Source organism: Caenorhabditis elegans, chromosome V, assembly GCF_000002985.6.
Source record: "Caenorhabditis elegans chromosome V".
Lineage (NCBI taxonomy): Eukaryota > Metazoa > Nematoda > Chromadorea > Rhabditida > Rhabditidae > Caenorhabditis > Caenorhabditis elegans.
In genome coordinates, this window is record NC_003283.11 from 9156857 (window position 1) to 9174015 (window position 17159).

General features: G+C 38.8%; 5 protein-coding genes and 4 non-coding genes across 9 annotated transcripts; 2 read left to right on the forward strand and 7 right to left on the reverse strand.

The window, feature by feature from the left end:
• The first annotated feature begins 1559 nt into the window (after nt 1–1559).
• On the forward strand, nt 1560–2684 carry B0222.10. Its single transcript, NR_151549.1, has one exon. It is a non-coding gene; the product is annotated as an Unclassified non-coding RNA B0222.10 (non-coding RNA).
• Nucleotides 2685–2729: 45 nt separating this feature from the next.
• col-144 (Nematode cuticle collagen N-terminal domain-containing protein) lies at nt 2730–3786 on the reverse strand. Its single transcript, NM_001380721.2, has 2 exons — nt 3661–3786; nt 2730–3612 (listed from the first exon to the last, which is right to left on the reverse strand). The coding sequence occupies exons 1-2, from the start codon at nt 3769–3771 to the stop codon at nt 2839–2841; spliced, it is 885 nt and encodes a 294-aa protein (NP_001367319.1). The 5' UTR covers nt 3772–3786; the 3' UTR covers nt 2730–2838.
• A 1349-nt stretch (nt 3787–5135) lies between these two features.
• col-145 (Putative cuticle collagen 145) lies at nt 5136–6149 on the reverse strand. The gene is made up of 2 exons (NM_072974.8): nt 6023–6149; nt 5136–5968 (listed from the first exon to the last, which is right to left on the reverse strand). The coding sequence occupies exons 1-2, from the start codon at nt 6131–6133 to the stop codon at nt 5195–5197; spliced, it is 885 nt and encodes a 294-aa protein (NP_505375.2). The 5' UTR covers nt 6134–6149; the 3' UTR covers nt 5136–5194.
• Nucleotides 6150–7435: 1286 nt separating this feature from the next.
• Nucleotides 7436–8451, reverse strand: col-10 (Cuticle collagen 10). The gene is made up of 2 exons (NM_001383367.2): nt 8324–8451; nt 7436–8273 (listed from the first exon to the last, which is right to left on the reverse strand). The coding sequence occupies exons 1-2, from the start codon at nt 8432–8434 to the stop codon at nt 7500–7502; spliced, it is 885 nt and encodes a 294-aa protein (NP_001370309.1). The 5' UTR covers nt 8435–8451; the 3' UTR covers nt 7436–7499.
• A 507-nt stretch (nt 8452–8958) lies between these two features.
• B0222.11 (uncharacterized protein) lies at nt 8959–11333 on the reverse strand. Its single transcript, NM_001038375.6, has 7 exons — nt 11042–11333; nt 10594–10737; nt 10414–10488; nt 10210–10360; nt 9991–10146; nt 9359–9526; nt 8959–9307 (listed from the first exon to the last, which is right to left on the reverse strand). Exons 1-7 carry the CDS (start codon nt 11183–11185, stop codon nt 9075–9077), a joined length of 1071 nt encoding a protein of 356 aa, NP_001033464.1. The 5' UTR covers nt 11186–11333; the 3' UTR covers nt 8959–9074.
• On the reverse strand, nt 10835–11000 carry C24B5.9. Its single transcript, NR_069161.1, has one exon. It is a non-coding gene; the product is annotated as an Unclassified non-coding RNA C24B5.9 (non-coding RNA).
• Nucleotides 11334–11351: 18 nt separating the features above from the next.
• On the forward strand, nt 11352–11476 carry C24B5.7. Its single transcript, NR_069162.1, has one exon. It is a non-coding gene; the product is annotated as an Unclassified non-coding RNA C24B5.7 (non-coding RNA).
• A 60-nt stretch (nt 11477–11536) lies between these two features.
• gad-3 (putative aldehyde oxidase gad-3) lies at nt 11537–16149 on the reverse strand. Its single transcript, NM_001307733.3, has 16 exons — nt 16046–16149; nt 15761–15994; nt 15331–15650; nt 15151–15286; nt 14982–15104; nt 14836–14936; nt 14584–14784; nt 14223–14534; nt 14079–14178; nt 13838–14034; nt 13490–13794; nt 13353–13443; nt 13138–13307; nt 12451–13072; nt 12172–12404; nt 11537–12116 (listed from the first exon to the last, which is right to left on the reverse strand). The coding sequence occupies exons 1-16, from the start codon at nt 16143–16145 to the stop codon at nt 11588–11590; spliced, it is 3774 nt and encodes a 1257-aa protein (NP_001294662.1). The 5' UTR covers nt 16146–16149; the 3' UTR covers nt 11537–11587.
• Nucleotides 15071–15091, reverse strand: 21ur-13393. Its single transcript, NR_069163.1, has one exon.
• Nucleotides 16150–17159: the final 1010 nt, after the last annotated feature.

Consider the following 17159-nt stretch of genomic DNA (forward strand, 5'->3'; position numbering starts at 1 on the left):
TTAGATCAAACAAAATAAGAACAAACACTAATTCCATTAGTGTGAAGGAATTGGTTCAAGTTTTGGTTAGTTGTTGGCAATTTGTTTGAACTGTATGGTTTTTATGATGCGGATATTTTGTAATTTGAAAACCTGCTTTATTCAGGTCTCTTCACTTTATAAATGTTTCTAATTTGAATTTTCAAAACCCCTTGCAATATCACATATAGAATTCATTTTGAGAATTTTGTCCGCCTATAATATTGACATGCTGTCAAAGTTTCCTAGGATACTAGTTTTTACTTTTTTTTTTTCTTAATTTTTTTCTTTTCTTAGAAACTCTTAATCAAATGTATGATAGTCGGATATGAAGGAGTTATGAGCAAATGTTTGTAAAAAATTAAAGTTGAAACGAATAGATGCAGAAAAATAGGTTTAAAACTTGTTCAAAATATTTGCAGTTTCAAACTCGAAACAAAAAACCCAGAAATAGAAAAAAAAAGAATTCCAACACCTCCTCGTCTTCTTTTTTCTCTTTTTCTTTCTGGATTGTACTCTGTGATGAATTCATTGAACTGAAAACAATGTGAATAATGGATTAAAAAACGAGCCTCCCGGTTTTGTAAAAAGAGAAAAAAAAGAGGTTAGAAATTGCAACCAAAAAATGAGTGAAGCACCCAGGGGTTAAAGATGTTTTGTTTTGATATTTTCCAATGGCTCCTGTGGGTGAAGCTCCGAGGCTCTTAAACGTGGTGCCAAAACACTATGAAGTGCCTTCCGTTCTCCGCCTTTTTCTTTTCAGTCTGCGTCTCATATTCCAGGTTCTCTTGAGCAATATGCAAATGATTCCTCTAATTGGATAGAACTTGCTTGGTTCAAAGAAGAAGAATATGTGCTGGGGAAAAATGAGAAAAGTTTTCTGTGAGAAGGATGAATGAACCTTTGAAATGTTGCATATCTTGATTGATTCAATTTTTCTAAATTAAGTTTTCAACAATTCAATTGAAGTTCTAGTGTATACTGAAATGCAAAACATTGCTTGAAATTTGATAATCGCTACATATTGTCACGTGCTTGTGATTCTTGTTGAGGTTTAGAATGGCTTAATTTTTCCTGGTAAAATGATCCAAAATCGGGATTCTGCTGTGGAAAAGTTCTTGGCATGTTTTGCGCATTTACATTTGTTAGTAAACATGTATTTCTTGCAGCCGTGAAAAAACAAAACATTCAAAAGGAAGCCAAAATACCTTTAGGGATAGTTTTCAATTCTCAATAGCTTTTGAGCCTGAACGTTTTGTTTCGTCATAATTCGTTTTCGAAACTTGTTTGATTTTGAAACATCGAACTTTGTCGCATTGGATGCGATTCTTCAAAATTATTATTTCCCGTTCCCATCTTGGTTGACTCACAAATTTTATGTTCCCATTCCCATACATATTTTTATTACCATATTCCCCTGCATCCCTCACGCCCCCTGCTAATCGAATTAGGAGGCTCCTATAAAGGAGCCCGGTATTGCAGAATAAGACAGAGTGAACAATGATATAGCCCTATTCCCTACCGATCCTCCGAGGCCCAACTTCTCCTTTCCCCAATTCTATAGACAGTCCCTTACTTCCCTTTCCCTTATTCTATTTAATAAATATTTGGTTGGAACAACTGAGTAGTTATTTTCTTCCTTGTCCTCCTACCGTCAGGACAAAGTGGTGACCCAGCTTAATCTGCAATCTTCACGATCTACACGATGAGGATGCCGTCTTTTCAGCGGTGCTGACAAAGTGGCAACCCATCGTAGGGTGCAGTACAACCTGAAGCTCAACTTGTTATTTTATTCCTACTACGTCAAACGAAGTTGTGCAAATCTTTTAATATCGTCTTTTACAACGGCAAAGCAGATGCTGTATTGGAACGACCTGAATACTGTAGGAATAGTTGCTGATACAATTTGGAAATATTATGCGGATCAATACAAAAGACTCATCAGTTATTCAATGAATCAGACATGTTGATAGCTTATCAAATACTTGCTCAATCAAGGAGAAGTATCGACCTTCATCAGACTACATGAAGGATGGACTCCACAAAGCATGGAGTGCCCATAGTTTTGGAGAGCAGCATGCGAATACCTGCAGTCTCAATTAGTTAATCGTTTACAATAATCAAAGGCGAGGCAACATGAATACATTCATCATTTTGATGCAGATACTACTAACGGAAATATACTTTCGGCACTTTCCAAGAAATATTCTTAACTACTATCACTGTTTCAATTTCTTCCATCTTTGGCGCCCTCCCGAGCCCCGACAATTCTCATTATCGGATTTTACTTCGACGATTTCAAGAAGAGCATTCAAAGATCAGATTCAATCCACTACTACATGCAGCTTCTGTTATCAGGATTTTCGACATACACATTAATTTATTTAATAATTTCGTGACTTTTTTGTTAGTAATTTTCCTCTACATTTTCTTAATTTATTATGTTACCTTCTTCGTCTTCCCTTTCGGTCCCCTCCGAGTGTCGCATTGGATGCGATTCTTCAAAATTATTATTTCCCGTTCCCATCTTGGTTGACTCACAAATTTTATGTTCCCATTCCCATACATATTTTTATTACCATATTCCCCTGAGTAGTTATTTTTCTTCCTTGTCCTCCTACCGTCAGGACAAAAACATGGCCGTTTCAAAATAACATATACATAGGTTACTACGATCCCAATAATCGTAATTGCGGTTCTGTTCCACAACATTAACTGAATGCAAACTTTATAATTGTGTGTTTGGAGAAAAATACAATTTGAATGAAAATGGTTTTATTTTGATAAAAAGAAAAGAGACGATGCTTGTCTTGAACCAATCTAATGGCGGGAGACGAAGACAGCGGATCTTGGTGGGCAAGCGCAATAAGCGGCATCGTTTCCTGGAAGTCCTGGTCCTCCTGGGGCTCCTGGTTGTCCATCGGATCCAGCGTTTCCTGGGGCTCCATCTTGTCCAGCTGGTCCGGCTGGTCCTGGTTGTCCGTCTTGTCCTGGGGCTCCGTCTTGTCCGGCTGGTCCAGCTGGTCCAGCGTTTCCTGGGGCTCCTGGTCCTCCTGGGGCTCCGGATCCACGTTGTCCGTCTTGTCCTGGGGCTCCTGGTTGTCCGTCTTGTCCTGGGGCTCCGTCTTGTCCGTTGTCTCCTGGGGCTCCTGGTTGTCCGTCGGATCCTGGGTTTCCAGCGTTTCCTGGTGCTCCTGGTTGTCCGTCTGGTCCGGCTGGTCCGGCTGGTCCTTCTGGTCCGGCTGGTCCAGCTGGTCCTTCTGGGCACTTGACGCAGTCTTGGGAGACTGGGGCGCAGGTGAGTGGAGCGAAGGTAGCGGTGTTGTCGTCTCCCTTTGGTCCTGGGGCTCCTGGGGTTCCTGGGGCTCCTGGCTGTCCTGGTGGTCCTGGTGGTCCTGGTGGGCAAGTTGGCTTAGTTGGCTCGCATTGGCACCAGGCTGGAAGTCCAGAGAAGGTTTGACGCTTTTGACGGAAGATAGAGTTGAATGGGTTGACACGTGGCTTGGTTGGTGGGGTAACGGTGATCTGGATGTCCATCATCTCGGTCCATGCAGAGTCGGTCTCAACACGGAAAACAGAGACTCCATCGAGAACCTATTTAAAAAGTTATATTATCTTTGCTCCAGAACTATATTTATTTACCTGATCATGAACCTCGTTGATGGTGTTGTAGAGGGATGGAACAGTGAAGAGAACTGCGAAAACAGCGAAGGTGGCTGCGGTAGCAGAGGCGGTAACGAGAAGTTTCTCCATGACTGTAAGCCAGGTGCCTTTTTCGACTTCACTCATCTCTTTTATACATCGTTCTCAGAACAACCCAGTCCGCCCATCGGCAGATTCTTTTGAGTAAGGTCATTCTGCGTCTCTCTTCATTTTATCATCACCGTCTTCAGACGTGCCAATAGTTGTAACATGATGTATGCGTCTACTAACTTCGCGTAATTTCTCACTCATTCTTCGATCAGCTAGTAAGACGGGCGGTATTTGCTTGTAAGACAAACCAAAAAAAATGATAGAAGGACACCTGATGAAAAAGCCAAAAAAAGATATTACGTAGTTGATAAAGAAAGATACGAAATTGAACCTGATACCTAACGTTGTTATCCAGGAAGCGTTTGACATTTGGATTGAAAAAATAATTTACAATTTAGGGTAATGAATAATTTTTTTTCAAACTAGCTTTGCTTAAACTTCATTCCAGGAGCCACCATGAGCTACATTAGAGCAATTGTGTTAAAAAGTGATACTTTCACATGAGAGCCCCTAGTCAACATTTATTTTTTACACTTTACTTTAAAATATAGTTATCATGTGGTTTGGCTTTTGCACTATAGTTATCATGTGGTTTGGCTTTTGCACAAGCTCCAAAAAACTCTTACCATTATTTGAATTTTAAGTCAGTAATCAATTAAAATTGTTTAATAAGATATCCAGCCTTAAATCTGAAAAACATCCGAATTAGATTTGACAACACCCAAGAGCAATGTTTAAAAAACTGTTCATGTATTCATTTTATGTGCCAGATTTATCTGAATGATGAAATTTTAAAATTTAAAGTTTAATTTTTTTAAATGTATCTTCGAATACAATAATGTAACAAATTCAAATTGCGTTTTATGTTTAATTAAAACATGTTTGTTGTTCTTTCCTATACATGAAACTATTTAGCCAAAATATTTGGATTAAATGTTTCCCACAGTTCTGGGTTCCATCAAAGGATCCCTAAAAAAAGGAAAGCCAGTTTTTTTTTCAAAACTTTTCCCATCATCTCTCTTTCTTCCGCAACATTGTCACTTATCCATCTGACACCTGCGGTGTTCGAAACAGGATCAGATTGTTGGTCGGCTGACTCTAATTTGAACGCTTCTTTTTCGAAGCGAAAAATCAGACTTTATGAAGATTGATTAATGATGTAGCAATGATTTTGTATCTCAAAAATGTTTTTGTTGTTGTTTTTGGTTATATTGGACAACAGAAGAAAAGGTTGAATCAAACAATAAATGTTGAGTAACTACATGATTTTACACTACATTGCTTCAATCGGGTGCTACTGTTGACTTCTCCTTATGTTTTCAGCTGATTTCAATCGGTAAACAAGGCTGTTAAAAATATGAAAGACAAAGTAAAAATTTTATTTTATGACATGGAAAGTATTGAGAATACAATGAAAGTAAATTTAATGGCGGGAAAGGAAAACAGCGGATCTTGGTGGGCAAGCGCAATAAGCGGCGTCGTTTCCTGGAAGTCCTGGTCCTCCTGGGGCTCCTGGCTGTCCATCGGATCCAGCATTTCCTGGGAATCCGTCTTGCCCAGCTGGTCCGGCTGGTCCTGGGGCTCCGTCTTGTCCTGGGAATCCATCTTGTCCTGCTGGTCCAGCTGGTCCAGCGTTTCCTGGGGCTCCTGGGGCTCCTGGAGCTCCAGATCCGCGTTGTCCGTCGGCTCCTGGCTGTCCTGGGAATCCGTCTTGTCCTGGTGTTCCTGGTTGTCCGTTGTCTCCTGGGGCTCCTGGGGCTCCTGGGAATCCGTCGTTACCGCGTTGTCCTGGGAATCCTGGTTGTCCGTCTGGTCCGGCTGGTCCGGCTGGTCCTGATGGTCCGGCTGGTCCTGCTGGTCCTTGTGGGCACTTGACGCAATCTTGGGAGACTGGGGCGCAGGTCAGTGGAGCGAAGGTAGCGGTGTTGTCGTCTCCCTTTGGTCCTGGGGCTCCTGGGGTTCCTGGGGCTCCTGGCTGTCCTGGTGGTCCTGGTGGTCCTGGTGGGCAAGTTGGCTTAGTTGGCTCACATTGGCACCAGGCTGGAAGTCCAGAGAAAGTTTGACGCTTTTGACGGAAGACGGAGTTGAATGGGTTGACACGTGGCTTGGTTGGTGGGGTAACGGTGATCTGGATGTCCATCATCTCGGTCCATGCAGAGTCGGTCTCAACACGGAAAACAGAGACTCCATCGAGTACCTATAAAATTGAAATTTTGTTTTAACTATTTTGTAAAAGTATATATATATAAACCTGATCGTGAACTTCATTGATGGTGTTGTAGAGGGATGGGACGGTGAAAAGAACAGCAAGAACAGCAATGGAGGCAGCTCCGGTAGAAAAGGTTACAAGAATCTTCTCCATGACTGAAAGCCTTGGTGTCTTTCCTAGTTATCTTGCCTCCTTTTATACTCCTCTTTTTGAATTACTCATACAGTTTTTTTTTGCATAGAGATGTGTAATGAAATATTCCATTTGTCTCCATGAACTCGCTTTTTTTCTTGTCTTTCTTGCCTCAACTTCCTCATTCAGAAGCCACAAACGAGGAAGATAGTAAAGTGGGCAGGCCGTAGAGAAAAAGCGGACAAAGATGAAATGCTTTTCTCTCAGTAGGTGATAGAGGAAGAAGGACGGACAACTTTCTCTCGAGGCGATTGCATGATATGTTGCGATCTGAATGTGTCAGATGGGATGTTATTTAGAAATATTTTGCGTTACCTTAAAATTCCTTGACTGGATGATAACATTTACAATTAAACCTCTTGGATCGCTCACGGGGTGCGCCTGACTGAATTTTTAGAATGGTTGTTGATGAATATGTAAAACAAAACATTGATGAACATTTTATATCTGGCCTTACAAAATGTAAGTCATTGCTTTATTAGACTCCGAAATCTCCCTCGAAAGCACTTCATTTTAAAATGAGATGTCTAGAAAGTTTCACAAAAAAAGTTATGACAGTTTGAAGATTGAAAAAATAATCCATTTCCGGGTAAAAACTCAAATTTTGTCAACTTGACAATGTTACGACTCGCGAAAACTAGTGTAAATTAATTATTCACTAGTCACTATTCGTATTGCATATCTTGGTATATTACCGAATATTGTTTCGCTGATTGAGGTATTTTGTCAGCCGATGGGTGCAAAAACCAGCAAAACCCTTGTACATGTGTATGCTCTTATTACTTGATAGGTACCTATAAACTAGTGTTCCTACTATTCGCAATCTCCATGACTGAAAGCCTTGATGTCTTTCCTAGTTAAATCGTAGAAAAATTGATAATTTCTCAAAGCGGTATTCAAATTTTCGACTCTAAACTCGTCCGAACTTGGCGAAACTTTTATCCCATTTCATCTTGTGAAAAAATTAGTGACCTTTAGTCACAGACTGCATAATGATATTTAAGTTACACTTTTTTCTAAGCCATTCTTAACAAAAACACACTTCATTTACTTTATGTTTATTACAACCAACATTTTTGTCGTCTACTAAACAATGAAACCTTTCAGCCTCTTTCCTCGCACTCTTGTCAGGTGGAATTACACTTATCTTCATGGCAGACCAAAAAGACAAAGTGAAATTTTTCGAAATGACTATTGAAATAAGAATGTCTCTCGTGTGTTCGGCAAACATTAACTTGTAGTTTGATGTATTATTAAAAGTAAAATTTGAATGAAAATGATTTTATTTTGATAAAAAGAAAAGAGACGATGCTTGTCTTGAACCAATCTAATGGCGGGAGACGAAGACAGCGGATCTTGGTGGGCAAGCGCAATAAGCGGCATCGTTTCCTGGAAGTCCTGGTCCTCCTGGGGCTCCTGGTTGTCCATCGGATCCAGCGTTTCCTGGGGCTCCATCTTGTCCAGCTGGTCCGGCTGGTCCTGGTTGTCCGTCTTGTCCTGGGGCTCCGTCTTGTCCGGCTGGTCCAGCTGGTCCAGCGTTTCCTGGGGCTCCTGGTCCTCCTGGGGCTCCGGATCCACGTTGTCCGTCTTGTCCTGGGGCTCCTGGTTGTCCGTCTTGTCCTGGGGCTCCGTCTTGTCCGTTGTCTCCTGGGGCTCCTGGTTGTCCGTCGGATCCTGGGTTTCCAGCGTTTCCTGGTGCTCCTGGTTGTCCGTCTGGTCCGGCTGGTCCGGCTGGTCCTTCTGGTCCGGCTGGTCCAGCTGGTCCTTCTGGGCACTTGACGCAGTCTTGGGAGACTGGGGCGCAGGTGAGTGGAGCGAAGGTAGCGGTGTTGTCGTCTCCCTTTGGTCCTGGGGCTCCTGGGGTTCCTGGGGCTCCTGGCTGTCCTGGTGGTCCTGGTGGTCCTGGTGGGCAAGTTGGCTTAGTTGGCTCGCATTGGCACCAAGCTGGGAGTCCAGAGAATGTTTGACGCTTTTGACGGAAGATAGAGTTGAATGGGTTGACACGTGGCTTGGTTGGTGGGGTAACGGTGATCTGGATGTCCATCATCTCGGTCCATGCAGAGTCGGTCTCAACACGGAAGACAGAGACTCCATCGAGAACCTATAAATATTTTAGATTAAAAAATGCAATAAATAATGAATAGTTATTACCTCATCGTGAACCTCGTTGATGGTGTTGTAGAGGGATGGAACTGTGAAAAGAACGGCGAGAACGGCGATGGAGGCAGCTCCGGTAGAGAGGGTTACAAGAAATTTCTCCATGACTGAAAGCCAGGTACCTTATTCAGTGTTACCCTTCCCTTTTATACTACCCTAACCGTGACGTTTCTTTGACAGGTAGCGTATTCTCTTCAATTCATATTATATTTCCTCAAATTCCATAGTAAAAGTAGGCGGTGCAAAAGACAACAAAATTCAGATGTTGATAAGCAAAAAAACAACGTACAGGGTGGGTGGCAGGCAACATCTTCTACGGCGATAAAAATTGCTTCTCTTCAAGTACGGCCGCCAAGGTCGCTTTCTCAGAAGAAGCTATGATCGGTACAAATCTCTAAACCTCTTCTTCTTTAATAGTGTCTTGCAATTTTGTGAATGGCATTCATTTATCGCCATAATCTCACCTTGAATAACGGCGTTTTGATGACGGAAACGGTGAAAAAGGAGAAGAGGTAAACTGAAAAAGATTCAATTGAATTATACAATGCTTCTCAACACTTTGGTATATTTCTATGTTCTGAAACATGACACAATGTCAAAGAATAAAACTCAATACAGAGGAAGACGTATACTGGATGTTGTGGAACGTCGTTATATTTCTTCGATTGAATATGTTAAATGTGTGATATTCAACAACATTAAATGATCATTAATACAATTATCAAGAGTAAAATACCCAAATAAATTAGGAATGGCTTGTTGTGCTTGTTGCCAAATTTGGTGGTTTTGTACTAGTTGTGTCAATTGGCGGCATTGCTTTGGAAATTCCTTGTCCAAGTACGAGTGATTCAAGTGTTGATCCAACTGCTAATCTACATTCACAATTGATTCCAGCTGATACCGATATTGGAATCAATTTCCCGCTGTCATTTCGTAGCACATTCAACTGTTGGGTTCCAGTTTGGCATGACGCGTATCCTGAAAAAATGGTATTTTCTTTTTCCCCCACTTTCTCTGTCTTTTCACTACCACTCAGACACGATGTGTCCGCATAATCGCACACGACTTCGTTAAGATATGCAGGATAGTAGGTACTCGGAAGACGTCGCCACACCCAACATGTACTACAAAGGGAAACAGTTCCTAATCCATCTGGAGTGACGCCTCGAGTTGTGCAAGAGATCGGAAATCGAATTCCTGTAAAAGACGAATTGCACTTTTCTGCCAAATGTTGAAGGGATGAAGATCTGGTTTGTCGACATGACTTGTATTACAGGGTTTAATGAAGGTTACACATCAAATCGGAGACTCTCTCAAGGTTGCATGCCGTTATCGAACATTGGTTTGTGGGTTCTAGTAATTTGAAATTGTTAGAGATTGAAAATGAAAAAGAAGATTGGAATTTGAGATGATGACCACCCGAGGGGAATTGAAATTCTCGTAAGGGAATTCACGACCCGGAAATAATTTTTTGAGGGAGAACAATACACGCATTTTGAGTAAAAATTTTTAAAAAAACCTTTGAATGGTTGTTTTCTTTTCATAATTATTTATGACGGTCACTTAAAATTATTGTTTTGAATATATCTTATTTTCAGAGTGTTGAAAAATATATACCAATAAGAAGTTTTTAGAAAAAAAATTATGTCTTCAATACAAACCTATAATTCCGGTTGAGTTCATTGCTGTACTGTTAGGTGGTTGTGAAATTGCAGTAGTAGCTTCAACGTCTCGTTTTACAATTTTCTTTAATACATTTCTCTTCTTCTTCCAAAATAATCCATCCCAAAAGTAATCATCATCTTCATCTTCATCATCTGAAACCTTTCAATTTGTACTTGAGAGTTTTTCCAAAAAAAGAACACTGAATGTTCTCTTACATTCTACATAATCCCAATCATAATGTTGTTTGGCTTTCTTTTTCTTCTCATAGACTCCTTTATCCTGTCTTGCAAATCTATATTTTTGACAAGTTGTGAAGTTCCGCTGATTGTGAAACACCTGGTCAATGGTTCCTGGAAGAAGACCGACCTGAAAATTGGAAGTGAACATTTCTAGAAGCGATTCTGCAAGAGGCTTCCTACTTTTCGCAACTGGCTTCTGAGATCTTTATAGCAATCACGGCATTGTTTAGTTTTGCAGTTGTTTAGTGTTGCAGTCTGAAATATTATAGTTACTTTACACTCCGAAAAAGCTTTAAAACAAATTTCCATAATTTGAAAGTTAATTGAGATCCGAAAACATAATGAAAAAAAAAGAATTACAGATTGTTGTGTCTTCTCTTGTCGAGTAATGGTAAGATCTGGGAATGCCACAATAGCTTCTTCAAGACTTGCTGCTTGCAATCGAGAATCGTAAGGAATACAGTTTGGAGGGGTGGATGGAGTTGTTGGTGGAAGACATTGGCACTGAAAACATTTGAAATATTTTGGGAACTTGTGTTTCGTGCTAATTCGGCAAAAACTTTGAGTTCGGAAGTTCAGATCAGCTAGTTTATACGAGATCAACTTTCGAATCAACTTAAAACTCGGCATATACCATTTTTTAGTAGGTAGACGTTGTTGTATAAATTTGAACTTTGAACAAAACTACCCATTGCTTTCAATTTTTTAGAATAACAATTATCAAAAGAAAACTTGAAAATTAAAAACTAAAACAAACTACAAAAATTATAAATGCTTTGGTTTGAAAGTTGTATATTTGATTATTCACCTTTGGAGATGCTGGAGTTGTCGATTGTGTAATCAAATCATTAAACAAGTCAATTTTTCTCGGCATATCATACCGTTGAGTTCCAAAACATAAAGAGCATAAAAATACAAAAACTAGTAACTTCGACGCAGTCCGTCGACTCATTGAAGCATCTCGAGCCAACCACTCCGACTCCGTCTAGTTCTTGATTTCACACAGTAAGAAATGAATCAAAAATTTGAAATGAACTTTAGGCGAGAGGTGAGGATAAAGTGAGAGAATAACAAAAAAGTGTTGAGAGGGGACAAGTGTGGACTGAAAAAGAAAGTGGCACACTAATCCTGTCGGACGCTCGTTTATAAATCCAAACGCCTCCTGATTAAAATATAAACACATCGAATTCATTTCAAAACGATTTAAATTGTTACAAAAGTGTTCTGAATGGAAATGTTCGAAGAATTAATAGATGATCAATATCATGGTCTGTGGATTAAATATCAACAAAAGGCTTGAGATATATACAACAATTTATTTATAAGAAGACAAATAAAATTTAATTAGATGTAATTATTTCTTTGAACAGAGTTCTTGAATTTTTTCAGCACTGAGTGGTGAAATTGTATCCACAAATTCATGAATACCATTTTCATTTCTCCAATTATCAATACAATTCATTATTGACGAATGAACTGCCCCACATGACATCATTAGTGGTGGCTCTCCGATTCCTTTTGACGAGTAAACTTGTGCTCCATTTGCATTATTAATGCCCAGAAGTTTCACTCTAAAGTCTTTTGGAACATCACTGGCTTTTGGTATCTTATATTTTCCTGCAGTGTTTTGATCCAATTGTCCGGTAGTTTTATTGAATGTAATTTTTTCGCAAGTTACGAGACCATATCCTTGTATGAATGCTCCTTCAATTTGTCCAATATCGAGGGCCGGATTCAAGCTTTCCCCGACATCCATGACAATATCCACACGGATCACACGATTGTATCCAGTTAGTGTATCAATTTCCATCTCTACTGCACATGCTCCAGTTGTATTGTAAGGAGACTCCATTTCACCAACACCGAATTTCGCCCTTTCCACTCTGAATAAAAAATGTATTTTTTTTTAATTAAAACCTTTTGACTAAATCGACTTACGTTCCGTATTCTGTACACTGTAGTGGTACATAGGCACCATAAGCTTCTCGGATAGACTTTTCCCATTCTCCATCGTTTTTGTCAATAATCGGTTGTAACCTAGACATGATTTTCTTACAACATGCCAAAACTGCCAATCCATTAGTATCTGCATTCTGACTTCCACCTGTTTCCGGTGCGTTTGTCACTTTGTCAGTGCTGCAATCAACTATGGTGATGGTGTCAATTGGTCTCTGTAATATTAGTTTAGTTAAGATGTTTCTAATTTTTATTTAAAACCTTCAATGCTTCACTGCAGACTTGTAACATTTTCTGGTTCAATCCTTGACCCATTTCAGTTCCACCAATTGATAATTGAACAGATCCGTCTAAATTAATCAAAAGACTTGCGATTCCGTGCCCCGTTGGACCAGGATGTGGAAGGCCAAAGCGAACTGATGACATAGCAATTCCTCTTTTCACAGCTGTTGAGTTTTTGTTGAATTGTTTGATGCCAGATTGTCTATTTTCAAATTCACTCCATTTTTTACAGTATTCCCAACATTCAACAAGCGCATCATTATGTATTTTTCCACCAAGGTACCTTCTTCCTCCTTCAAGAGCAAAATTGATTCTTTTAATTTCTTCTGTGCTCTTTCCAACGTCTCTAGCAATTCTTCTCATCACACCCTCGTTGATAAGTTTTGATTGTGGATTACCATATCCTCGAAGTGCCGTATTACTGTTTGAATTGGTTTTTACTGGGTATCCATCAAAACGAATTGTTCCCATGTTATACACATCATCCACCATGAGACCCATAACCATTGTGACTCCTTCTGAATGATCTTTTGACCATCCTCCGTTCAGCCAAGCTTGGTAATGAATTCCTTCTATTTTTCCATCGAAATTAATACCAACTCTGGAATTGACACATCGATAGTAGTAAATTGGGCATCTTATTTGGAATTTTAAAAATTGCCAAACCTGTATTTTGCATGAACTTCATGTCGTTTTCCAGTTATCGCCAAATCATCTGCTCGAGAAAGAAATCCATATGTTGGACGATTGAGTTTCTTTGCAACAATTGCACACATGCACGCAATCCAAGAAGCATTATTCACTTTTCCACCAAATCCGCCACCAAGTCGTTTTGTCTGGAATTTCATTATGTTATTCAACATTGACTAACTTTTCTTTACTTTAACAATAATCTTGTGTGCTGGAATTTTCATGGTTTCTGCAACCATGAGTTGAGTGAAACTTGTTCCTTGGGTAGAGCAGTTTACAATTCTTTAAATCAATACTATTCACATTGTATTTAATCAAGTTATCTTACAGTTCATCACCCTCCCCTGGAATAACCAAGCTGCTTTGGGTCTCCAAGTAATAATGTTCCTGTCCACCAATATCACATTCTCCTTCCAAAACTTTAGAAGAGTTTTCTAAACTTTCTTTAACAAGGTTTTCATCTTTTCCAAAGTGTTGAACATCTCCGAGTAGTGATTTTGCTTCAATGGCTTCCTTGAAATTAACCAATGATGGCAATTCCTTGTATTCAACTTTGACCAATTTTGCAGCCCTTCTTGCCAATACAACATCATTCGCAGCTATCACTCCGATCACTTGACCAACCGATTCGACCTATCAAAATACAAAAAATCGTAGTTAGTGGACGTATACTAACCTTCTTATCAGCAAATATAGTCGTGTCGTCAGGAAAGTTCATGTTTGAAATTTGAAGTCCAGGCGTGTTATTTCCAGGAACATCGGAAACCCCAAAGTACCCAGCAACTCCTTCAAGTTGCAATGCTTCAGAAACATCGATTTTAGTTATTTCAGCATGTGGTACTGTAGAAAGTACAAATCCAAGATGAACAGCGTCTGAAATTTCAATAGTTTGCGATGTTTTGTGATTTTAATCTCACTGTATGCCTGAATATCGTTGACATAAAAAGCTTCTCCTGTGATCGCTCGCTCATTAAAATAGTTGGCAATAGGTCTTCCAGCAGATTCATTTGTCTTTGGCTAGAAATAACGAATATGAGATATCATTCTCAACATTTATCTACCTTAAAATATTGCAGATAATTGATTCCCTCGATTTCTTCAGTCTTCTCTTTGTGGTTCATAAAATCAGAAAATCGAGTGAGAGCAATCTTCACGTTTTTGTAATCACTCATTTCAGTTGTTTGACAAAGATCAGATACGCTCAAACCTTTTAGAGCATCAATATGAACTTCCAAACTAGTCAATCGTTTTGGTTGCCCACCAAGACCAACAAAAATTCTGCTGACTTGGTTTCCAACAAGAGCGGCAAAGTTGAAGTTAGTAGAGTCTTGTTCACTTGTCTCGCCGAGTTTTAGACAAAACAGGAAACCAGTCTGAAATTTTTGTTCAAGCTTTATGTAATTGGAAAAATTGATATCGTACCAAAGATCTTGAGAAAATAGCATTAACTATCGTGTGAGTTGCAAACAGTTTTTTCTCTGCGAACTCTTCGATTGCAACTTGAGTAAGCTCTCCAGAATTATTAAGCAATGTTAGTTTTGCATCTAGTACATTGAACAAAATGAGCAAGTCACTAACAGATAACGAAGATTTTGCCCCGGAAATTATAGCTCCAGTCCATGTCTGAAACAAAATTTAATAAATTAAAAACTGTAAGTTATTTGAATAAATTACCGCAAAGTTTGCAATTTGAGGAGATGAAAATTTTTGAATAAACGAGTCAATTTCCTTTCCAATATTGATGCTTAATGAGCTGGTGAGAGTATCAGCCATTTCTGAATACCTTCATATTTGAGAAAAATTATAATCTTGCAACTTACTTTGAATATTTAGAGCGGCGCCAACAACTACAGAATCTTTATTCACTGTGATCTCATTGAATTCCTTCACATATTTTGTGCTAATCCATTTTTGAGAAAATTCTTTTGGATTACGAGTTGATACTAAAATTGGTTTTGTAAGATACTTGATACTGTAATGGGTACTTACCAAATCTAGTTATAAGTCCGGAAGAAATAACAGTTCTATCCTTTTTGAATTTTTTGAATTGGTCAATGTTTTTTGGAAGAAGAAGCTCAATTCGATCCCCTTTTAAAGTAACTGGGGTTTCAGAGTCAGAAAACACCTGAAACGGCTAGATAGATTATTTACATTAAATTGTCAAATTACTCGGAGAGAAGGTGGAAATATGATTTCCTGGGTGGGATCATATTTTGGAAAATCGTTGAAAGAAAGAAGTTTCTCATCGTATCCTCCATCTTCATCACTTGAACTTTTATCCTTACAGCATCCTCCTCCGGTCTTATTCCCTCCACAACATCCTCCACTTTCCGATGAAAAACTATAGAGAGCTTCAAGAATTGGTCTGTATCCAGTGCATCTACATAGATTTGCACGAATTGCAGCGTTGATTTGTTGAATTGTAGGATTTGGCTGATTACTGAAAAGCGCATATGCAGACATCACAAAGCCCGGTGAACAGAATCCACCTGAAAATTATAGAGATTTAGAATTTCAAATTAGTAATTATCATAATCTATGGTAGACCCTCAAAATAATGGTAGAAAATCATCAAAATTTCAACACTTTTTGAACTAACACTGCAACGCATGTCCTCTAGCCATTCTATCCTGAATTGGATGTATTTTATCCCTGCTTCCAACTCCTTCCACAGTAATAACAAAAGTCTTGTGAACATGAAATAATGGGACCAAGCATGCATTGACTGCTCTGTACACTGCTTTGTTCTGACAATCATCCCACGTTCCAAGAACAACTGTACACGATCCACAAACTCCTTCTTCGCAGCCTAGTTTTGTTCCACGAAGACCCACTAAAAATGTGTTTTTACAAGTTATAAATACATTTTTCATTCCAGTCTTACACTTGTTTCTCAAATAATAGGCCAATGTTAGCTCTGGATCCACATTTTCTTCATTCACATCTTTTCCATTCACATTGAAAAATATACCAGTCAGCGGCATCTAAAAACATTGGTAAAACTTAAGAAAAGGACTAGTATATTGGGAAAAAAAAAGAATCAACAGGTCAGTTCTGGTTAGCATGGAGCATATATTCAAAAGAAAATAAAAAGAAATGTTTGTGTGCAGTTGAGTAAAGGGAGTTCAATAAACAAATGACCAAAAAAATGGAATAACAATAGATAAGATGGTAACGAGAGAATAGAGAAATAGAGATACGAACGATAAGGGACAGAGAGTGAACAGAACAAAAAAGAATCACAAAATTTTATGACAAATACATAGTCTAAAAGATTCGATTTCACAGATGAATGAAAATGTATCTGTGGAAAACTTTGAAAATGTACAGTGAATTGAGAGAAACAGGGCAATTTTTGGATTATTTTTGGGATTGTAAACAATCTTTGGTTTCATGCGAGATTCCGTCACATTTTTGATTACAATAAGGGTACAGTAGATTTTTGGTTTTTGAAGAAATGACTAAAAATTATACTGCGATTTTGTGAAAATACGAAACGTAACTCATAAGCGCACGTTTACTTTCTCAATCGGTTACTATCTAGGCTATTCACATTTTCAGGAGCTACTCGATGGAATTGTAGAATACTAAAAAAAACAATAAAATTTATTATGAGCCGCACTGTAATTAATGTCTATTCACGAAAACTATATTGACATACAACTTCAAGCACTCTATTGCAATATCTGTTAGCTGTTTAAAAAGTATTCAAAAATAATATAATTTTCAACTTACTCAAACTGAAAATATTATTTTCGGTCTTGAACACCTTGATCGTTTCCCTTATCAACTTCAAAATCAAAAGCTTCTTTTCTTGATTATGCCCACGTGCTGTTTGTTCACATGTTATTGTAAGAAGTTATACCATCAATTTTTAATGTTTGCTCCTATAACTCAATTGAATGCGATGAACGGAATTTCTTTATGCTGGTGTCGGCAAACTTAACCGGTTGGCCAAATCTTCGATCAAAGAAGTAGCCATTAGCAGGAAAAAGTAT

Excerpts from the sequence above, each read along its gene's own strand:
- col-10 (NM_001383367.2), bottom strand. The coding sequence starts at position 8,434 with ATGGAGAAATTTCTTGTAACCCTCTCTACCGGAGCTGCCTCCATCGCC. Across the intron at positions 8,274-8,323 it reads TCAACGAGGTTCACGATGAG|GTTCTCGATGGAGTCTCTGT; the intron begins GTAATAACTATT and ends AAATATTTATAG.
- col-144 (NM_001380721.2), bottom strand. The coding sequence starts at position 3,771 with ATGGAGAAACTTCTCGTTACCGCCTCTGCTACCGCAGCCACCTTCGCT. Across the intron at positions 3,613-3,660 it reads TCAACGAGGTTCATGATCAG|GTTCTCGATGGAGTCTCTGT; the intron begins GTAAATAAATAT and ends CTTTTTAAATAG.
- B0222.11 (NM_001038375.6), bottom strand. The coding sequence starts at position 11,185 with ATGAGTCGACGGACTGCGTCGAAGTTACTAGTTTTTGTATTTTTATGC. Across the intron at positions 10,361-10,413 it reads TCAGAAGCCAGTTGCGAAAA|GTCGGTCTTCTTCCAGGAAC; the intron begins GTAGGAAGCCTC and ends TCCAATTTTCAG. Across the intron at positions 9,308-9,358 it reads GGACACATCGTGTCTGAGTG|GATACGCGTCATGCCAAACT; the intron begins GTAGTGAAAAGA and ends CCATTTTTTCAG.
- col-145 (NM_072974.8), bottom strand. The coding sequence starts at position 6,133 with ATGGAGAAGATTCTTGTAACCTTTTCTACCGGAGCTGCCTCCATTGCT. Across the intron at positions 5,969-6,022 it reads TCAATGAAGTTCACGATCAG|GTACTCGATGGAGTCTCTGT; the intron begins GTTTATATATAT and ends TCAATTTTATAG.
- gad-3 (NM_001307733.3), bottom strand. The coding sequence starts at position 16,145 with ATGCCGCTGACTGGTATATTTTTCAATGTGAATGGAAAAGATGTGAAT. Across the intron at positions 14,035-14,078 it reads CAACGATATTCAGGCATACA|ACGCTGTTCATCTTGGATTT; the intron begins GTGAGATTAAAA and ends TTGAAATTTCAG. Across the intron at positions 13,795-13,837 it reads CTATATTTGCTGATAAGAAG|GTCGAATCGGTTGGTCAAGT; the intron begins GTTAGTATACGT and ends GTATTTTGATAG.